The sequence below is a fragment of the Taudactylus pleione genome, unplaced genomic scaffold (genome assembly GCF_031769625.1).
Source record: "Taudactylus pleione unplaced genomic scaffold, aTauple2 ptg000488l, whole genome shotgun sequence".
Lineage (NCBI taxonomy): Eukaryota > Metazoa > Chordata > Amphibia > Anura > Myobatrachidae > Taudactylus > Taudactylus pleione.
In genome coordinates, this window is record NW_028284890.1 from 88111 (window position 1) to 107581 (window position 19471).

The window sequence follows — 19471 nt, forward strand, 5'->3', positions numbered from 1 at the left end:
TGCTGTATTCTGTCCACTTTCCTATATACAGTTACAGATAGGATAGGGGTTTTATTTGTAAGACTGACCCTTCTTGCATATTATGCGCTGATGACATTAAACAGCTCCATGAGTATAATTTTCCCCTTTTATTGATGTCTCCCCCCATACACAGGGTTACACAGTAGTGAAAAAGACATCCGGTGAGTGTGAGACACCCAGCAGCCGTCCCCATGTGTCAGGAGGACTGAGCAGGACCCAGAGCCCCATCATGGTGCCTCCATCTCACTCACTGATACATGAGAGAGACAATGACCAGAAGATCCTGGAGCTCACCAACAAGATCATTCATCTGCTGACTGGAGAGGTGATAGCTGGGAATGGGACATTATACAGTAACACCAGGGGATGTGTCTGGGTGATGACTGGAGAGGTGACTGCTGGGAATGGGACATTATACAGTAACACCAGGGGATGTGTCTGGGTGATGACTGGAGAGGTGACTGCTGGGAATGGGACATTATACAGTAACACCAGGGGATGTGTCTGGGTGATGACTGGAGAGGTGACTGCTGGGAATGGGACATTATACAGTAACACCAGAGGATGTGTCTGGGTGATGACTGGAGAGGTGACTGCTGGGAATGGGACATTATACAGTAACACCAGAGGATGTGTCTGGGTGATGACTGGAGAGGTGACTGCTGGGAATGGGACATTATACAGTAACACCAGAGGATGTGTCTGGGTGATGACTGGAGAGGTGACTGCTGGGAATGGGACATTACACAGTAACACCAGGGGATGTGTCTGGGGGATAACTATCATTGTGTATGTCAAGTTCCTATAAAGTGTCAGGATGTCACTGTCTCATGTCTCCATACAGGAGGGGAAGTATATAGAGGAACACAGGGGTCTGTACAAGGACGTGATGATGGAGAATCACTGGCCCCTCACATCACTGGGTAAGAGGAGAATGCAATTTATTGTACAGAGGAGAGCAGGTATGGGGGCCTCCTATATACACATCACCTGATAATCACATATATACAATGTACTCAGTCACTGTGTTCTACAGATGGACCCAGTAACAGAAATACCCCAGAGAGATGTCCCCGTCCTCTATATTCACAGGATTGTACAGAGGAGAATCACAGGACCCCAGAGGAGCATCAGGTAATATAGGCTCTTCCCAATGACCACAAAAAACAAAGTGACTTTTCACTAATTGACCTGTATTTATTACTTATTCTGCATCTACGATATTTTAACATGCTGATATTATACTATTTATTCTCAAATAATGTACTCAGACATTATTAAGGTGTTATTTTATTGTTTTCTGTGAAATTTAGAGTAAAGATCTGACTGATATGAAGGCAGAAGATATAGAGCGAGAAGAAAAGACGTATATGACAGAAATGAAGGTAGAAGATATAGACAGAGAAGAAGAAATGCATGTGACTTATATTAAAGCTATAGAGGAAGAAGAAAAGATGTATGTGACTTATATGAAGGCAGAAGATACAGAGGGAGAAGAAGAGACGTATGTGACTGATATGAAGGCAGAAGATATAGAGGGAGAAGAAGACACGTATGTGACTGATATGAAGGCAGAAGTTACAGAGGAAGAAGAAGACACGTATGTGACTGATATGAAGGCAGAAGAACAGACGTATGTGACTGATATAAAGGTAGAAGATATAAATGGAGAAGAAGAGACGTATGTGACTGATTTTAAGACAGAAGCTACAGAGGGAGAAGAAGAGATAAATGTGTCTGATATGAAGACAGAAGATACAGAGGGAGAAGAAGAGATGTATGTGGCTGATGATAATAAAGCAGAACATACAGAGGGAGAAGAGATGTATGCAAGAGAAGATCAGCAGTGTAAGGAGGAGGAAATCCCTACAGATATCAGCACAGGTTAGTAATAAACACTTATTTTTTTGCAGAAAAAAGTCACATATTCGCTTTGCTCAGTCACTACAGCAATCTCTTCTACACAATCCTCTTCCAGTACCAACTAAAGAGGGAAAAGTATCTGGACAGTGAGGAGTCAGGAGCCATCAGCCCCTATTATACTCCCTGCTCTCCCCCTCACATCATGTCACTGTGTGTTACCAGCCCAGAGATCTGACCAGTCTCCTCCCCACACTCTCTGGTGTATCTCATACATCAGGAGCCATCAACCCATATGAGATTCTTTCTCCCCCTCACATCATGTCACTGTGTGTTACCAGCCCAGCGATCTTACCAGTCTCCTCCCCACACTCTCTGGTGTATCTCATACATCAGGAGCCATCAGCCCCTATTATACTCCTGCTCTCCCCCTCACATCATGTCACTGTGTGTTACCAGCCCAGATATCTGACCAGTCTCCTCCACACACTCTCTGGTGTATCTCATACATCAGGAGCCATCAGTCCCTATTATACTCCTGCTCTCCCCCTCACATCATATCACTGTGTGTTACCAGCCCAGAGATCTGACCAGTCTCCTCCCCACACTCTCTGGTGTATCTCATACATCAGGAGCCATCAGCCCCTATTATACTCCTGCTCTCCTCCTCACATCATGTGTTACCAGCCCAGAGATCTGACCAGTCTCCTCCCCACACTCTCTGGTGTATCTCATACATCAGTAGAAGGGATGTCAGCTTTATCGTACCTGTGTTCAGGGCCGTAAAGAGCTGCGCTGAATCCCAGTGGGGGGCATTGGCTAATCACTGGAGGTGTGGCCATGACCCCTTAGGGTTTAAAAAGGAACATTTTTGCAGTGCCGCGTAGTGGTGCGCTGAGAGCCCCTCAGCTCTGCGCAAAGCCTGGTGGAGGCACGATTAGTGTGATCGCCCACCAATCCCCCCCAACAGGCAAGAGGCTATTCAGTGTGTGGTGGGCTGATGTGAGGTAAGAGGGAGCGGAGGGGGTGGGGCCGAGCCTGAGCCAGGCCCCTCCAGCAAGCCCGGGTCTGGGTAATTAGTACCCGGTCTCACCCCTCTGCCCCCATACCTGTGTTCTACCACATGTGAGATTATCCTCTTGAATAATAATACCTTACTAGTTCATTCTTTATATGTGTATACTAATACTTCAATACTAAAGCTGAATAAAACTTACCACACATCTAAAGATTATCTGTCCAACCAGCCAACTAGTTGATTGGTTGGAATGAAAGTCTGGTAACGTATGGGAGTAAATGATGATCAGCAATTTGCTCCTAAATGCCAGAAAACAGATGAAAATGGCCGTCAGTTATGTTTGATCTAAACAATTTGTTCAAACAACAGTTTTTGTCCATTTTCCGGAGTTTGTGAGCAAATAACTAATTGTTATTTGCTTTCATACTTTACCAGATTTTCATTCCAACCAATCAACTAGTTGGCTGGTTGGACAGATAATCTTTAGATGTGTGGCCAGTTTAAGAGGCGTGACTTTATATTGCATTCTAGTGTAGCAGAGTTAGTGCACATTTTGTGATGTTTTTACAAAATGTGCACCAACCCTCCACTGTATTAGAGGGCTGCCAGAATTGTGCCCCCGCTTATATACCGTGACCATCATCTAATATTAGAGACTAGTGTAAAACATCAGCAATAAGGTCAAAATGGCCGCAAGAGGATTTCCTATGACTCCACCTTAATAGAGTTGCCATGTTCTAGATATGGAGGTCTTAGGACTCCGGATATACGTTTTAAAACAAAGTATTTACACTGGTATCTAATTTTAGATGATGATCACAGTGTAGAAGAACTTAGGCTTGTTATTATTGTATATAACCCTGAGGAAGTCATACAGACCACACTGGTGGTCAGGACGAAACGCGTTGTGAAGACTGATGGAGGTTGTGTCAGTGTCTATTATCTGCAGTCTTTTAGAAAGATTTTTCAGATAAGTGATTCATAGGGCTCGATTCAATTGATCGAAAAGTAAATAGTGCCTGGAGGGAGCTCCCGGCGCTATTCAATTCTGCGCCGTTAGGTCAGGGAATGCCCCTTCTCCCACCCCTTGTGCCTTAAACAGGGTGTTTAGTAACGAGAACGGTCATTCTCCGACTAAACTTCCCGGCACGTGCTGTTTTCTCAGCACTAAGGGCAGAAAACAGCAGTAGCGCGTAGACTTTTGTCGGATTTCTTCTCGCATCCCAGGAAGGGTGAGAGAAGAAATCATTATCCGGGCTTTGCAGCGCGCTGAATTGAATAGCTTCAGGAGCTAATTTCCGGAGCTATTCAATTCACGTTGAATTGAATCGAGCTCATATATTTTAATCATAGTACGTTTGGATTTATCTTGTTTTTCCAGTTATATTGGCTGCACTAGAATGGATATTTTCACCATTTTTGTGAGATGATCATGTGACCTGTTTATTTTTGGGACGGGACCATGTGGTTATTACACATTCTCCTTTGGATGTGTTGTTGATTTTATGTGGACAATATTGCACAAATATATAGAGACACACTATTGCACAAATATATAGAGACACACACACATATAGTAATGTATGTGAGGCTTTGTCTTTTTGGGACATCGCAAGACAACTGCAGATGGAGTAAGAAGGCGCTTATTAATTATCTTGGAAGAGTAAAGCTTGATTCTCTATAGCCCTGAGGATGTTGTATTATACAATGAAACGCGTAAGGAATAGTGCACATGCTGGAGGGTCCTCTTATTCTGGATGAGGATTTAGGTTTCCTGAATCCAGAAAGATCTTTTTTCTGCTATTTTGTTCTTTATTATTGTATATTATTTATAAGACAGCACAAAGTGCTCACAGGACCATACAAACAGGGTAAACAAAAAAAAACCATGTCATTGGGATATTTCCCGTAAGGACAGAAGAAAGGATCCTTTTTGGGGGCACACTGTTTTAATGATTGCAGAAAAAAATAATAAATAAAAATGATAGGTAATATCTCCATGTATTAAGATTAAAAAATGTCCGATTTAAAATAAGTATTAAATGTAGTATATTTTGTAAGGGATATCAATACTTGCCGTAGTCTGAGAAATGGCGAAAATATTTAACGCATATATATGAAAACGGGTAAATACCTATAAAAGTCAATGGTTCTAGAATAATAAATGATGATCGAAGAGGCTGGTAGAGAATTTTTAGATGCTTAGAATATATGGAAAATTTTGGGGAAAGAGGGCCTGGCCTGCACACCCTAGCTCTAATGGGATGTGTTACCTAGTTGAGACTTATTACAACAAAGAAAAAAGAGAAACCAGATGCACCCGAAACCACGCTGGGGGGGGGTTGGGGGTGCCCCGTGCCCTAGACATGAACCCCTATAGTGTTAGGGACTTACCCGATGAGGTTTATTTTGACGATGGTGGGTAAGCTCATATATTTGGCCTAATTTCTGCCAAAAACCTCATATATTATGCATAATTATTAATGGTTGTATGGTGCATCTGGTTTCTCTTTTTTTTTTTTTTAATATATGGAAAATACCAGAATATATTAAGATTAGAGCAGCATGTCAAAGTTTGACAGATAAATACAAATGAAAGATCTAATTTACTCCCAGATTTAGTATAAAATACAATTGAGCAGCTGGATCTGCTCAAGGCTTGGCAAAAAAAATAATTTAAACACATGAAGTTTCTGCAGCCCATAAATTGTAACGTTTGTAGCTGATAATTGACAATGGCCCGTATTCTATTTGAGGTGAAAAGTCCAGACTTTTCACCTGCTGGACTTTTCGCCTCCTTCACCTGTTTTCCTGGCGGAAAAGTATCGCGCGCGTTCCTGCTATTCCCCATATTCAATTCCAAAGTAGGCGAAATTGGGAACCGGCGAAACTGGGATCCGCGAAATAAAAAATGGGAATTTCCGGGAATTAATCCTAGGACCCCCTAAAGATGTCCAGACATGGGGGATCACTATGGGTACCCCCGTTTTTGCCTGCAGAAAAAAGTCGGGTTTTTAAATAGCCGCGGCAGGTACATAAATGCGGCTTTGAAGAAGGTTAAAAAAAATAACTATGCCCATCACATTTGGGGTACTTGAAAATGGGTGCATGCATATTTTTAAGTCCCGTAAATGATTTTTAAAAATTCAGCAAAAATGCACCTCCCGCAATGAAGAAAACACCTGCCGCATATAAGGGAACCCCTCTGGACTCCATTCCGCTAATTTAGAAATGTGATTCCTATTTCTTTTTTTTTTTAAACCAAAAATTTTAATAAATTTTTTGGGGTGTCCCTATTTTTTTTTAAACTTAACACAGATTATTTTTAGGGACTATTCCCAGGGGTGCAGGCTATTTTTTTTTTAAACCTGCACCCTTAGACCCCATTTGTACACTTTTTTTCGCCTGCTAAAGGCGAGCGATAAAATATCCCCGTTTTTTTACATTGACTTTTCGCACCGGCGATAAGTCAGTGAAATTGAATACGGGCATAATGGAAATAGGCAAAAATTACAGACTTTTCGCCCCATTTTGAATATGGCCCTATGTGTATTATGTAATCGCAGCCCTGTGATGATAGGAGAGGTGCTGTCCTGAAGTAGGAGTTGAAAGGTGTAGTTCCAATACCTATGTCCCACTTCTGCTTTCATACCATGTGCAAGCAGTGAACGGGAGGAGGAGAGAGCGGGTCATAGGATTGAAGTCACAGGAGGAGGAGAGAAGTCACTTATGGTGCAGGGCGAGTGTAGCTGTGAGCACCGATATCCAGGAGCATGGAGGGAAAGGCAAAGGGCCTGATTCAGCTGCGGAAGTAGTTACTATTGCAGCTGCTAACATGATAGCAGTTGTGAAGCTTTATTATGGTAATGATGCAGGAGGCATCCATTTGTTCTGCATGCATTACTTTTCCAAGCATAGTCCAAGGATGCAGCATCGGATCATCTGCGATCACATTGGCTGGCCTTGCTGACCATGGGGTCAGGCAAACCACGCAGATGCTCAAAAGAGACCTGGCCTCTCCAATCCTTCCCACACCGTGGTGACACTCCTTAATATCGGGAAAACAGAGGCCGTTGCTGCCGCAGACTGTTAATCATTGACAGTCTGCTGCCAAACTCCGTCCAACAGACGTGTACTGCACATTTGCATTATGGGTCTGGCGCATGCGCATATTCCTGATCCTTGGGAGTCTGTGATCAGGCTCAAAGTACCTGATCGGGTTGTGCTATATATGCTGCAACCCATGTGCCCCATGGGGCAGGTTGGAGGTCCCACCACTCACTGCTGGGATCACCCCATGTGTAGGGGCCGGTTGGAGGTCCCACCGCTCACTGCTGGGATCACCCCATGTGTAGCGACATGTGTTTCGCTTAAAAATATTTTTTTAATTTACAATCATTAAGTTATTTCTTCCATACAGCTCCACAGGGCGACAATGGGGTGTAGGTGGTACTTGGAGGACCAGACACCAACAGCAAAGTTTTTTTCTATAACAGGATGCTCCAGTCCTTCCCCCTATGCCCCGCCCAAATCCCAAAGGCAACTCAGTTTCTTTGGTGTCCAGCAGAAGCTGGATCACCGTTATACAGTGGGGCTGTTATAAGGCCAAGCTTTATTTTTATTATTTCTTCTTTGGGGTCCTTGGGGTCCACAGCCATTACGTTGGGGTATGAATCCCGGTCACCAAACAGTTAACACAAACGAGCTCTCTGCTCCCAGGATGCACCGGGGTTCCTCCTCATATACCCCACCCCCTGCCTCAGGTAGCCAGTTCTTCCTGTTTGGTGTGTACAACACATAGACAGTGGGACTGCAGGAGCAGTCCTGCAGACGAGTAAAAAAGAAAAGAGAGTTCTACTCTCTGTCTCAGCGGGTGGTCCGAGCTGTCCTGGAAGCAGCCTCGTGCCTGACCGGAGACGCACCGGCCACGCGCTGCAACTACCTTCCCCGGCGCCGCACCGCTAGCCTTGGCTGGGCTTCGGCAGGGGCTCTCATGCCCTGGACCGCACCCGGATCAAGGGGATGGCGGTTAAGCAGGTGGTTGCGGCAGCCGCTGACGCCGGGACCACGTGGCGGTCCTGCCTCCGGTGGTGAGACTGGCCGGAGGCGCGCTGCAGTCGGGAGGCATACGGCTTGTTTCCTACACTAGACCGCCGGGATATGATGTTCCTGACCAGCCGGGGCTTGTGGCAGGGGCCAGGTCAGTTTACCGGGCAGGTCCAAGCAGCATAGGGGAGGTATGCTTCCCCAGCGGCCCCTCCCCCAATCCACATGCTAGTTCAGTACTCTGGCACAGTGATTGTGGGTTGCTCCTCCCAGCCTCCATATAAGGCAGCCAGCGTGTATGTCAGTTGCTCTCTGATCGCTGCTGCTGCAGGACGCTGGGCAGTCTCCCTGTTTACCTTTCCTACTGCTACTTCAGGTTTTACAGGGCTCTATCCTACCTAAGCCTAGGCTGATTGTTGGTAGTGAGAGCTTATATGCGTATGACTCATAGAAGTGTTTATGCATGACATGTGATTGTTGTCTATATGGATACTGTAATTCCTGTATACTGTCACTCTCTCCCCTTCCCTTGCTATGGGTGTGTGGGTTGAGAGTAGAACGCAGCACATATACACTCAGAACCATTGGCATAGTGTTATGTGTAAGGAGTCTGAGGGTCAGGTGGCGGGAGCCCCGTTGCTGATATCCTGTATAGCCTGCAAGGCAGGATTGTCCCCACAGGACTTTCTACAAAATGGGCTTTGTGGGAACTGCTTTAGACAGCCACCACACCAATTAACTCTGCCTGTTACAGGCCCTGAGCCACCTTGGGCATCATTTTCTTAGGTTATGGCTCAGGTGGCGGAGCGGCTGGCTGCTCCGGTACCACCAGTGTGGGGTTTGCCTCAGCAGATGCATCCTATGCCCATGATGTGGCCGCCTTGGATGGACCCTGGTGCTGGTAAGGTTATGGCATCCTCGGGGGTTTTTCAGCCTCAGGCTGTCAAACCAAAGCAGCCTAAATCTAGGTGCCATTTGCCTTCTCGCATGGGTGAGTACTCCAGTACCTCCTCCGAGGAGAAATAGGCACAGGACTCTTCACAGGAGTCTAGCTGTAAGGACCTGGTGCTGGTAAGGTTATGGCATTGACTTGGATGGATCCTGGTGCTGAAAAGATTATGGCATCCTCGGGGGTTTTTCAGCCTCAGGCTGTCAAACCAAAGCAGCCTAAATCTAGGTGCCATTTGCCTTCTCGCATGGGTGAGTACTCCAGTGCCTCCTCCGAGGAGAAATAGGCACAGGACTCTTCACAGGAGTCTAGCTCCGAGGAGGGTGATGATCATTTCCCAGTAGCCGATGTCCCCTTTCTAATAAGGGCTGTAAAATCAGTGTTAAATATCGAAGAAGGGGATCCTCCGCTTAGGAAGGCCCCCTGTTTAAGCGCCAGAAGGTGGTTAACGCAGAATTCCCAAAGTCTGAACATTTGTCAGAACTTATGGAGGAAGCGTGGGTCTGTCCAGATAAGAAAATCCATTCTTCTAAAAGAATGGCGCTTCTATATCCTTTTCCAGCAGAGGACTGTGCCAGGTGGTAGAATCCACCGTCAGTTGAGGCACATGTGGCGCAGCTGATTAAACGTACCACACTGTTAATCCCAGCGGCTTCGCTGAAGGAAGCCACGGATTGGAGACTTGTCTCAAATCAATTTTCTCACTGACAGGAACGGCCACCCGCCCAGCTATGGCCACTGCCTGGGTAGCAAGAGCTATTGAGGAGTGGGCCAAAACTTTAACGGAGTCTTTACCAGATGCCTCTAAGAAGCAACTGGATATGATCTCCTTTATTAGAGAAGGGGCCTCTTATTTGGCGGATGCCGCCTTGGATGCAGGGATCCTTTCCACCAGGGTTTCTGCGGAGTCCGTGGTGGCATGTAGGATTCTCTGGTTAAAGGATTGGAAGGCAGATGCCGGGTCCAAAAAGGCCCTTCCATTCACAGGGGGTGTTCTCTTTGGTCCAGAATTGGACAAAATTGTATCCTCCATGGCAGCCTCAAAGACGGCAGGTTTGCCATCAGCAACCTCGTCTAAACTGAGAGGGGCGTCCTTTTGGGGGTTTTGGCCGCAGGGCAAGGCCAAGGGTCAGCCCTCAGTGAGATTTCCACCAAAAAAGGCAGGACCCAGGAAGCCTTGGCAGAACAAACGTCCAGGATCTAGGGTCCAGGATAAACCAGTGGCCTGATGGGACGGGCCTCCCCCTGGGGGATCCCAGAGTGGGGGGCCGACTGCTTCGGTTCTCGGGCGCCCTGGCACCTCACGATGGAGGATGCCTGGGTTCGAGGAATTGTCTCCCGAGGGTACGCCCTGATGTTTTGGAGGACTCCTCCTCAAAGGTTTTTTTGTGTAAACCCACAGGAGGGTTCAGAAAGAGCTTTGGCCCTTCAGAAAGCAATTCTTGTCTTACTAGCATCGGAGGTAGTGATTCCGGTGCCAGAGAATCAGTTCCGAGAGGGGTTTTACTCCAATCTGTTCTTGGTTCAAAAGCCGAACGGGTCGTACTGGCCTATTCTGAATCTGAGAGAGCTCAACACATTTGTTCGAGCCCCCGGGTTCAGGATGGAAACATTGCAATCGATTGTGTTTGCAATGGAGCAGGGGAACTATATGGTATCCTTAGATATACAGGATGCCTACCTCCACATAACAATCACACAGGCTCATCAAAAATGTCTTCGTTTTGCGGTAGGAGGGGAACATTTTCAGTTCCAGGCCCTACCTTTTGGCCTGTCCACAGCCCCTTGGGTATTCACCAAGGTGATGGCGGTGATGATGGCATGCCTCAGACGCCAAGGCATCAGGATTTTGCCTTACATGGACGACCTCCTGTTGCTAGGGCAGTCCCCGCAGCAGTTACAGGATCATTTGAGGCTGACAGTATCATGTCTGTACAGTCACGGCTGGATCATAAACTGGCAAAAGTAGTTACCCTGTCCGGTAAAACAGTTGTGTCATTTGGGAGCAAGATTGGACTTCGTGGTGCAGAAAATATATCTGCTGGAGGAGAAGATTCTTGCCTTAAAATCACGAATATGCAGGTTGCTTCGCAACAGGCAGATATCTGTTCTAGTGGCCATGCAAGTCCTGGGGTCGATGGTGGCAACCTTCAGGATGGTGGAATATGCTCAATTCCACTCCAGACCTCTGCAGCAATTAATTCTGTCTCACTGGGACAAGGATCATCGCACGATCAGGTCTCAGTTGCTGCGTCTCTCTCCAGAGCTGCGGTTGTCCCTGTCCTGGTGGTTGCAGACAAAGCATCTCAGGCAGGGTCACCCCTTTTGGGTGTCGGATTGGACATTGGTCAAAACCAACGCCAGTCTTCAAGGTTGGGGGGCGATGACGGGGTCACACACTTTCCAAGGAAAGTGGTCAGTGGCGGAAAGCCGGCTACCGATAAACATCCTGGAACTAAGAGCTATATTCAAAGCTTTAGTGCAGGCTCAGGAAATCTTAAAGGGCAGGCCGGTGCAGATACAGTCGGAACAATCGCACCGCGGCTGCCTACCTACATCATCAAGGGGGCACAAGGAGTTGGGCTGTCTTGGCAGAGGTATCAAAAATCTTGGTCTGGGCAGAGACTCGTCTTCCCACGATATCTGCTGTGTTCATTCCGGGGATTCTGAATTGGGAGGCCGACTTTCTCAGTCGGCAGGAGCTAAATGCAGGAGAGTTGGCCCTACATCCACAGGTTTTTTGGAATCTTGTGGACAGGTGGGGTCTACCAGAAATAGATCTGATGGCATCAAGAAGGAACAACAAGGTTCCCAGGTACGGATCCTGGACAAGAGATCCGAGAGCTGAGTTTGTAGATGCACTGACAGTAAAGTGGCGTTACAAGCTGGTATATCTGTTCCCCCCCATTTGCTCTTCTTCCCAGAGTGGTCAGACAGATCAAACAAGAGGGCAGCACCGTGATATTAATAGCTCCGACGTGGCCGAGACAGCACTGGTTCACAGATCTACGGTCTCTCTCCATAGACACTCCATGGCCTCTGCCATTGAGACCGTATTTGTTGCTGCAGGGTCCCTGCTGGTACCCGGATCTTCATCGGCTATCGTTGACGACATGGCTCTTGAGGAAGAAGGGGTTTTCCGAGTCTGTTATATGGGCGATGCTGAAGGCACGGAAACCATCTTCAGCCCGTATATACTATAAAATTTGGCATACTTTCTTTCAGTGGTGTGAACTGAAAGGGTAAGACCCACAGAAATTTCTGATATCCAGAGTGCTTGATTTTCTTCAAAGCGGTCTGGAAAAAGGGCTCCGCCTGGCCTCTTTGAGAGTACAGGTGTCTGCTCTTTCAGTCTGGTTCCAACATAAAATTGCTCTGAGACCAGATATAAAGACCTTTTTTCAGGGGGTGTTGAGGTTTCAGCCTCCCTCCGTTTCCCTGGTTGTTCCGTGGGACTTGACTCTAGTTCTGAAGGGTTTACAGGCTCCTCCGTTCGAGCCTTTAAATTCAGTAGACATCAAGTGGCTAACAGCAAAGACGGTATTTCTTCTTGCTATGGCATCTGCACGTAGAGTGTCGGATTTAGCTGCGCTTTCCTTCCGTGAGCTGTTCTTGATATTTCATCAAGATAGAGCAGTACTACGTACTAGGGAGGGTTACCTTCCGAAAGTGGTGTCTAAATTTCCTATTAATGAAGAAATAGTAGTTCCAGCATTTCAGGGCTCTAGTCTCTCACCAGGTGAGGCTTCCCTGGATGTGGTCCGTGCATTGAGAATTTATGTGAGACGCACAAGCAAATGGATTGTGTTTCTGTTTGTTGTTGGTTTTTTGAGTTGTAATTATTTAGTTATTTTCTTCTATTTTTGAGATATTGTCTATTTGTTCTTGTAATTCTGTTTCTTTGTAGCCCTTTTGGATAATTAGTTTTCTTCATTTCTCTGCAATGTTCAATGAAGATGTGGTCACCTGTACAGTTTTGTCTTAAGCATTGGAATTGTCCTTCTGGAATATTTACCCATTGTCTATGGTAATTACTGTTGTATGCCAACATATTGTTTCCATTCACTTTCTTGATATGGGGTCTTGTTTGGATACTGTTTTCTTTTATGTGAATTTCAAGATCCAGGAATACCACCATATCTGTGCTGTAGGTGGTTGTGAACTCCAGATTTAGAGAATTCCTGTTCATATAAATAAGAAATTCCTTCAGCTCTTCATGGGACCTGTGGCCGGAGGCTGGCCACACGTGAATCATGGCCGCGGCTCTGAAAGGGTTAACCCCCTGTGCTGCGGCGCCATTTTTAAATGTAACAATAGGTGCTAGGCGCTCTGTATTTAAATGTTTTAACGGTGCTAAGTGCTGGGTGAGTATTAAAATGTATTTATATAGTCTTCCGCGGCCCGGACCTCCTCTGATGACCGAGGCAGTATTAACCCCTCGTTGCACGGTGTCAGGGGGGAGGTTGTAAGGAGCCATTGAGTGCTTCATGCTGGGGATGGGAGCTTAGCTCCCCGGTGGCACAGCTACACAGCAAGGCTGCAGTGCTGTGTGCTGACTGCCTGGAGCTGTAAGCACAGCTCCCTGGGCTCCAGGGCAGCAGGAAGCCGCTGCAGCCAGGACAAGTGTCCCAGACTGCAGGGCTAAGCACTGCATGCAGGGGGGACCAGGCTAGCCGTCTCCCTCCATGGCGCTGATTAACCCCTGGTGCACGGTATCACGGGGCACTGTGCGCTGACGCTGGGGGTTGGCGGCCTACCTCCCGGCGCCCCAGATCCACGGCTCAGCGTGGATGCCAGTTAACCCTTGATGTGCTGCACCGATGGGAGGACTGCGGCAGCTGCACGCTGGGGGTCGGTACCCCAGTACGGAGGAGAAGCCGAGGGGGCTGTGTGCCAGCTACTGGGGACCGGTGCGCTGTCCCAGGAGTCAACGGTGCCACCAGCCCCAGGAGCTCCAGAGGCTGCGACTAACAAGTGGGGGTGGGAGCGCTGGGGGACCAGGCAAGCAAGCTTCTGGTAACCCCCGGTACTGAGAGAGCCCCAGCCCTGAGCTCAGTCTGCAAGAGTTCCGGGCTAGGAAAGCCCAGCGCTTAGCCCAGAGTATACAAAAACAAATGGGTTTAAATGAAAATGTCTTTAAACTGTATGTGCAGCACTGAGCTGGGCTCACAGAACCCAAGCTGCAGTGATTAGAGCCTGATGGGGGGCACAGGCACAGAGTGCATATGTGTACAATATAAACATTTATTTTAACGGTATATACTTAATGTATGATTTTAAATGTATTATTTAAGGAAAATTGCACTTACCTTTGATTTCCCTGGTTGGCCAGGGATTCCAGAGTTCTCAGAGGGCTGCTGGATCCTCCAGCCCCTTCCAGAGCAATAAATGTGCCACCTATGCAGCCTAATGCCTGGAAGTGGTATGAGGATGTGCATAGGAAGCTGGCTAATGCAGCCAGATAATTGTTCTCAGTGAGCTCCAAAAGAGCTTCCCCTCTGTGGCCAGGAAACCATGCCTAGGGACCCTGCTTGTCCACCTCTGGAGCTCGGATTCAGGCAGGGGTGGCAGGCTTGGTCCCTTAGCAGATTCCTGGAAGACGGTTTTGGGGGTAAACCTCCCCTGGCCCTAGATGAGCCGACTCCTGGGTGGCGACTAAAACACCAGGTAGGCTCAGGCACAGGGGAGTGATCACTCCTCCTTGTCCATAGGGGACAATGTTAAATGTGCATGTGGCCAGCACATGCACAGGACATGTACTTAAGGTGATTGGCTGGAAACCACAGGGTGGACTTACCCCCTGTGGTAATGTGTATTTGAGTGGCATAAAAGAAGGCTGCATACCTGGTAAAAATGTGAAACCTTGTATATCTTTGGAATATCAAGACTGCTGTATCATCTATGTATACTATACCCCTGTAAAGCTAAAGGGAAGATCTTTTTCAAGTCTGTGAGCAATAAACATCTTTGCCGTACAACTGCATCTGAATCTTGCGACCAACAGAATTGCAAAAAGTGCTATTCCGTTCTCCAGCTGTTCTTTATTGATCCAAATGTCTCCAAAGCTCAAACCCATTGCCAGCTACCCTGCAGAGTCTGGTCCTTTGCGTGGGATAAGGAGGAATCAGCCGACACCAATCAGGGGGTGTGGCCGCAGCTAGCTAACGCATACGCAGCAGAAGCGGTTCCAGGTGCCGGAGGTAGGAGTCTGAGTGTACATAAGGAAAAGCGGTTCCAAACGACAATGGTGGGAGTTCGGTGGTGGCAGTTATATACCCACCCACTGCGCAGTGGTTGGAGTCAGTGACAAGCGGTCACTGATGGTAAGCAGGGATCCCTGATACCCCAAGGTCCAGTAATCTGTGATCGGGAGTAGAGGCTGCAGCCATCTGGTCACAGGACCAATTCTAGACGAAAAACAGATGGTCTATATACTTTACCTATTCACTATTTTATCTATGTAGATAATGCAATGATACCAGCATCTATGCTTTTTATTGTATTTCATGAGGCTTATATAAGCTAGAAGTTCTTATAGTCTTGAATCATTTTTTTTTTATATATATTTTCTATCTTTGTATATTCTTATTAAATTTATATTATTCATTTGCAATCATGGGTGCTTCCTGATTTCTCACTGCCCTACCATATGTATGGTACTCTGTAATGCTGGCACACCCATGCTTGCCTCCGGTACTGCGCCCGGTGACCTTCAATTACCTCTCCCAGTCAGGAGAGGCATAAATATATAGCATCTATATATAGCAGCACTCAGGACGACTACTAAAATAGATATACTGTGACAGAAGCACCGGTAAAGTGCTAAATGGCAAATATATTTCTCCAAGGTTTCTGACCTATGTATTTTAAACCCTCAGGATTAGTGCCTGCAGCTGTGAGATAAGCTGTGTCAGGTTTGGCTCTTGTACTACTTTTAAATACTATGCCTATGCTTGTGGTGAGGGAAATAGACCCTACCACTTTGAGAGGGGGAATCTGTTTCGTGCTAGGATTTTTATATTTTCCATTTTATACTGCACAATAAAAACTAGCTGAGGCTAGCTTGTAGGAAAACCCTGGACTCGTGTACTGTTTCCTAACTGCTGTGTGTTTGCAGGTTGCATCTACCCCAGGAGTGGGACCTCCTGCCCCAATCTTATTACAATAGGTAGAGCTCTATAACTAGACAGATAAAATTTTATATATATATATATATATATATATATATATACATACATACATACAGATTCGGAGGTATAGGCGGCACTCCTCCAGACTTGTAATAAGTATAGAATACGTCCATTATTTCCAATGTTTTGGAAGGAGTACCTCCATCTTAAGATGGAGGTACTCCCTCTGAAAAGTTGAAAATAAAGGACGTATTTTATACTTATTACAAGTCTGGATAAGTGCCGCCTATACCCCCGAATCTGTATATTGAGTGGGCAGACACTCTAGGAGGGCACCACAGCAAGATATATGATTGAAACCACACAGAGTGCCAGCCTCGCAGGGTTCGTATATCTTTATTAGCACAGTTTTCATCTTTTTTTTTACTTTTTGTGGGACTATTACTACTCCTCATTTTACCTAGCCGCTGTTTTTTCCCCTATAGACTAATATACAATTTTCTATTAAATTTATATATAGGATATATTACATCCTTAATCAATTAGTATTTTGTACGTTTTTTATTAGCACTAAGGAATTTTTTCTGCCTTTTGTGTCAATAGTGAGGGATAGATCTATCACCCTTTGCCTAGAACTTGGGAACCGGGTGAAAGTTCCCCCTTGGGCATTATCTAGGGCTGGCCGGCTCCTGGGATAGTAAAATGAGCCTAGAGTTCTAGGGTTCTGATCTATTTAGTAAGGTTTGTTTCTTCTCCTATATTATGTGTATGAGTGTGAATGGTAGAAGCCCAGAGTGTTCTGCATGATGTTGTACTAAGCACAAATCTCTGGGAATAGGGGTGAGAATAATATTAATTAATGATGCCTTTTCTGTGGGATACTTGGATAACTATTTTATTTCTACCAGGTGGAGAGAATACAAGGAAGACCTCGGAGGGACATCTTGTTTTGTCTCCAGATTTTAAATTAGAAGATAACCACACACAAGGATCTCTGGAAGAAAATTACATAACCCTAAATATACATCCATCACTTCTTAGTGCAGATATACCATCTGATCCCTCTATTTTTGAAGAATGTACTTCTGGTTACTCACATATTGTTGCACATAGTACAGATCATAGCAGTGATACAGTCACTTCTGATTGTGGAAAATGTTTTACTCCCAAATCAGCTCTTGTTAGACATCAGATAAGTCACACAGGTGAGAAACTATTTCCATGTTCTGAGTGTGGGAAATGTTTTACAAAGAAATCAAATCTTGTTATACATCAGAGAATTCACACAGGTGAGAAACCATTTCTATGTTCTGAGTGTGAGAAATGTTTTACAAAGAAATCAAATCTTGTTATACATCAGAGAATTCACACAGGTGAGAAACCATTTCTATGTTCTGAGTGTGGGAAATGTTTTACAAAGAAATCAAATCTTATTTCACATCATAGAAGTCACACAGGTGAGAAACCATTTCCATGTTCTGAGTGTGGGAAATGTTTTACAGAGAAATCATCTCTTGTCACACATGTGAGAAGTCACACAAGTGAAAAACCATTTCCATGTTCTGAGTGTGGGAAATGTTTTACACAGAAATCACATCTTGTTATACATGAGAGAAGTCACACAGGTGATAATCCATTTCCATGTACTGAGTGTGGGAAAATTTTTCCAAGCAAATCAGAGCTTATTGCACATCAGAGAAGTCACAGGTGAGAAACCATTTTCATGTTCTGAGTGTGGGAAATGTTTTACACAGAAATTAAGTCTTGTTACACATCAGAGAAGTCACACAGGTGAGAAACCATTTATTCTAATCAAGTATTAACCAATTTGGTATGAAAGGAATAAGTGCTAAAGCTCCCGTTCTCCATTCCTATAAATGGAGGAGAATCTAATAGTGGTTATAATTCTCGATCGAATCCTTACCATATAGTGTGTTCCAACACTTGAAACGCTTCCACCACGTGGTGGAGCACCGGAAATACATCATCTAAAGTGAGTCTTCGGCATCGAGCATTTTGTGAACACGTGGATCGTTCCGCTCACGTGATGTCCACACGCCTGGAATGTATCATGCATGTGTGGGGCTTCATGCCCATCAAGTCACATGGGCAGTATGGGGGGAAGACCTTCCATCTATTTAGACAGGATGGGTAATGTACTTAGGAGACAACACTTTTCTATAAGAAATGGGATAGATAATAAAAACCTCCCACATTAAAATGACATCACCATGGTTTAACAGTTTAAATACACTGAATAACATCACCAATTTAATAAACATTTAAATGATATATAAAAGGAGAATACATTTGTCATAGTGAATTCCATATCTACTATAGAGAAAAATCATCTAGTATTACATACGATTACATAAATACTTATAAATATGAGTAAAAAATATTTTAAAAAAAAACGTAAGAAGCCGATAAGATAATTCATGAATTTAAAAAAACCATTTGAGCTCAAAATCGCTGTTTCACCCTAAAGGTTCCAGGGTCCTCAGCTCATATATGGTTTTCATTTCCGTTTTGGCTAGACATATCTGATTTTTATTATTCTCCAGTTTCCCTCAACTTTTTTAATACCTATAATATGTTTGATACCTGCCGTAGAACATGCATATTTTAATTTAAAATGTTTAGTGTGTGATTTTAGTACCCTCTTTTAATACTCCTCATGTTCCCCCATCTATCTTTTAATTTCCTTTTTTGTTTTTCAAATATATTGGAGATTACAAGTGCATTCTATAATGTATATACAATTAGTGCTTTCACAGGTAATGAAATCCTGTATTTTAAAAACCTGTCGTGGTTGTTGATTAATAGGTCTCTTACATTTTTGATGTTGATGGGTCCTACATGGGATGCACTTTCCACATCGATGGAATCCAGTGGTTTTTATTCTATTGCGCCTTTTTTCTGGGATTGCACTTTTCACAATTTTATTTTTCATATTTTGCGCTTTTCTTTATGTGAAAGCAGGTACAGGGGTAATATCTTTTAAAAGGTTAAAATATGCCAATGTTTTTTAAAAATCTGTTCTACTGAATGATACTGATTGTTGAAAGTGGACACGAAAGGGAGTCTTGGATGATTATTCTGCGATTGTGGTTTTCTGCATTCCAGCAAATTTCTCTGGGGGATTTTTTTCATCTCTTCAATATTGTCTTCAATTGATTTTGTATCATATCTTTTTACAATGAACTTATTTTTGAGTTCTGCTTGTTGGAATACATTTTCGTTGGTACAATTTCTTCTAATTCTCTGAACCTGGCCCTTTGGGACATTTTTTAGCAACCTCGGGTGATGATTACTGGTGGTGTATATGTAGGCGTTACTGTCAGTTTGTTAACTATCATTTTTGGTGTTTAATTTATCTCCTTTATAAATTAAGTCTGAAAAATTCATCTCATATTTATTCTTGTTAAAAACTAAATTAATATTAAA

General features: G+C 44.8%; 2 protein-coding genes across 2 annotated transcripts in view; both read left to right on the forward strand.

Annotated features, from left to right (window-relative positions):
* Nucleotides 1-19471, forward strand: part of LOC148502609 (uncharacterized) — a 283629-nt gene that overhangs the window by 6247 nt on the left and 257911 nt on the right.
* LOC148502610 (uncharacterized) lies at nt 866-17826 on the forward strand. The gene is made up of 4 exons (XM_088449597.1): nt 866-944; nt 1058-1155; nt 1335-1905; nt 16933-17826. Exons 1-4 carry the CDS (start codon nt 911-913, stop codon nt 17733-17735), a joined length of 1506 nt encoding a protein of 501 aa, XP_088305723.1. The 5' UTR covers nt 866-910; the 3' UTR covers nt 17736-17826.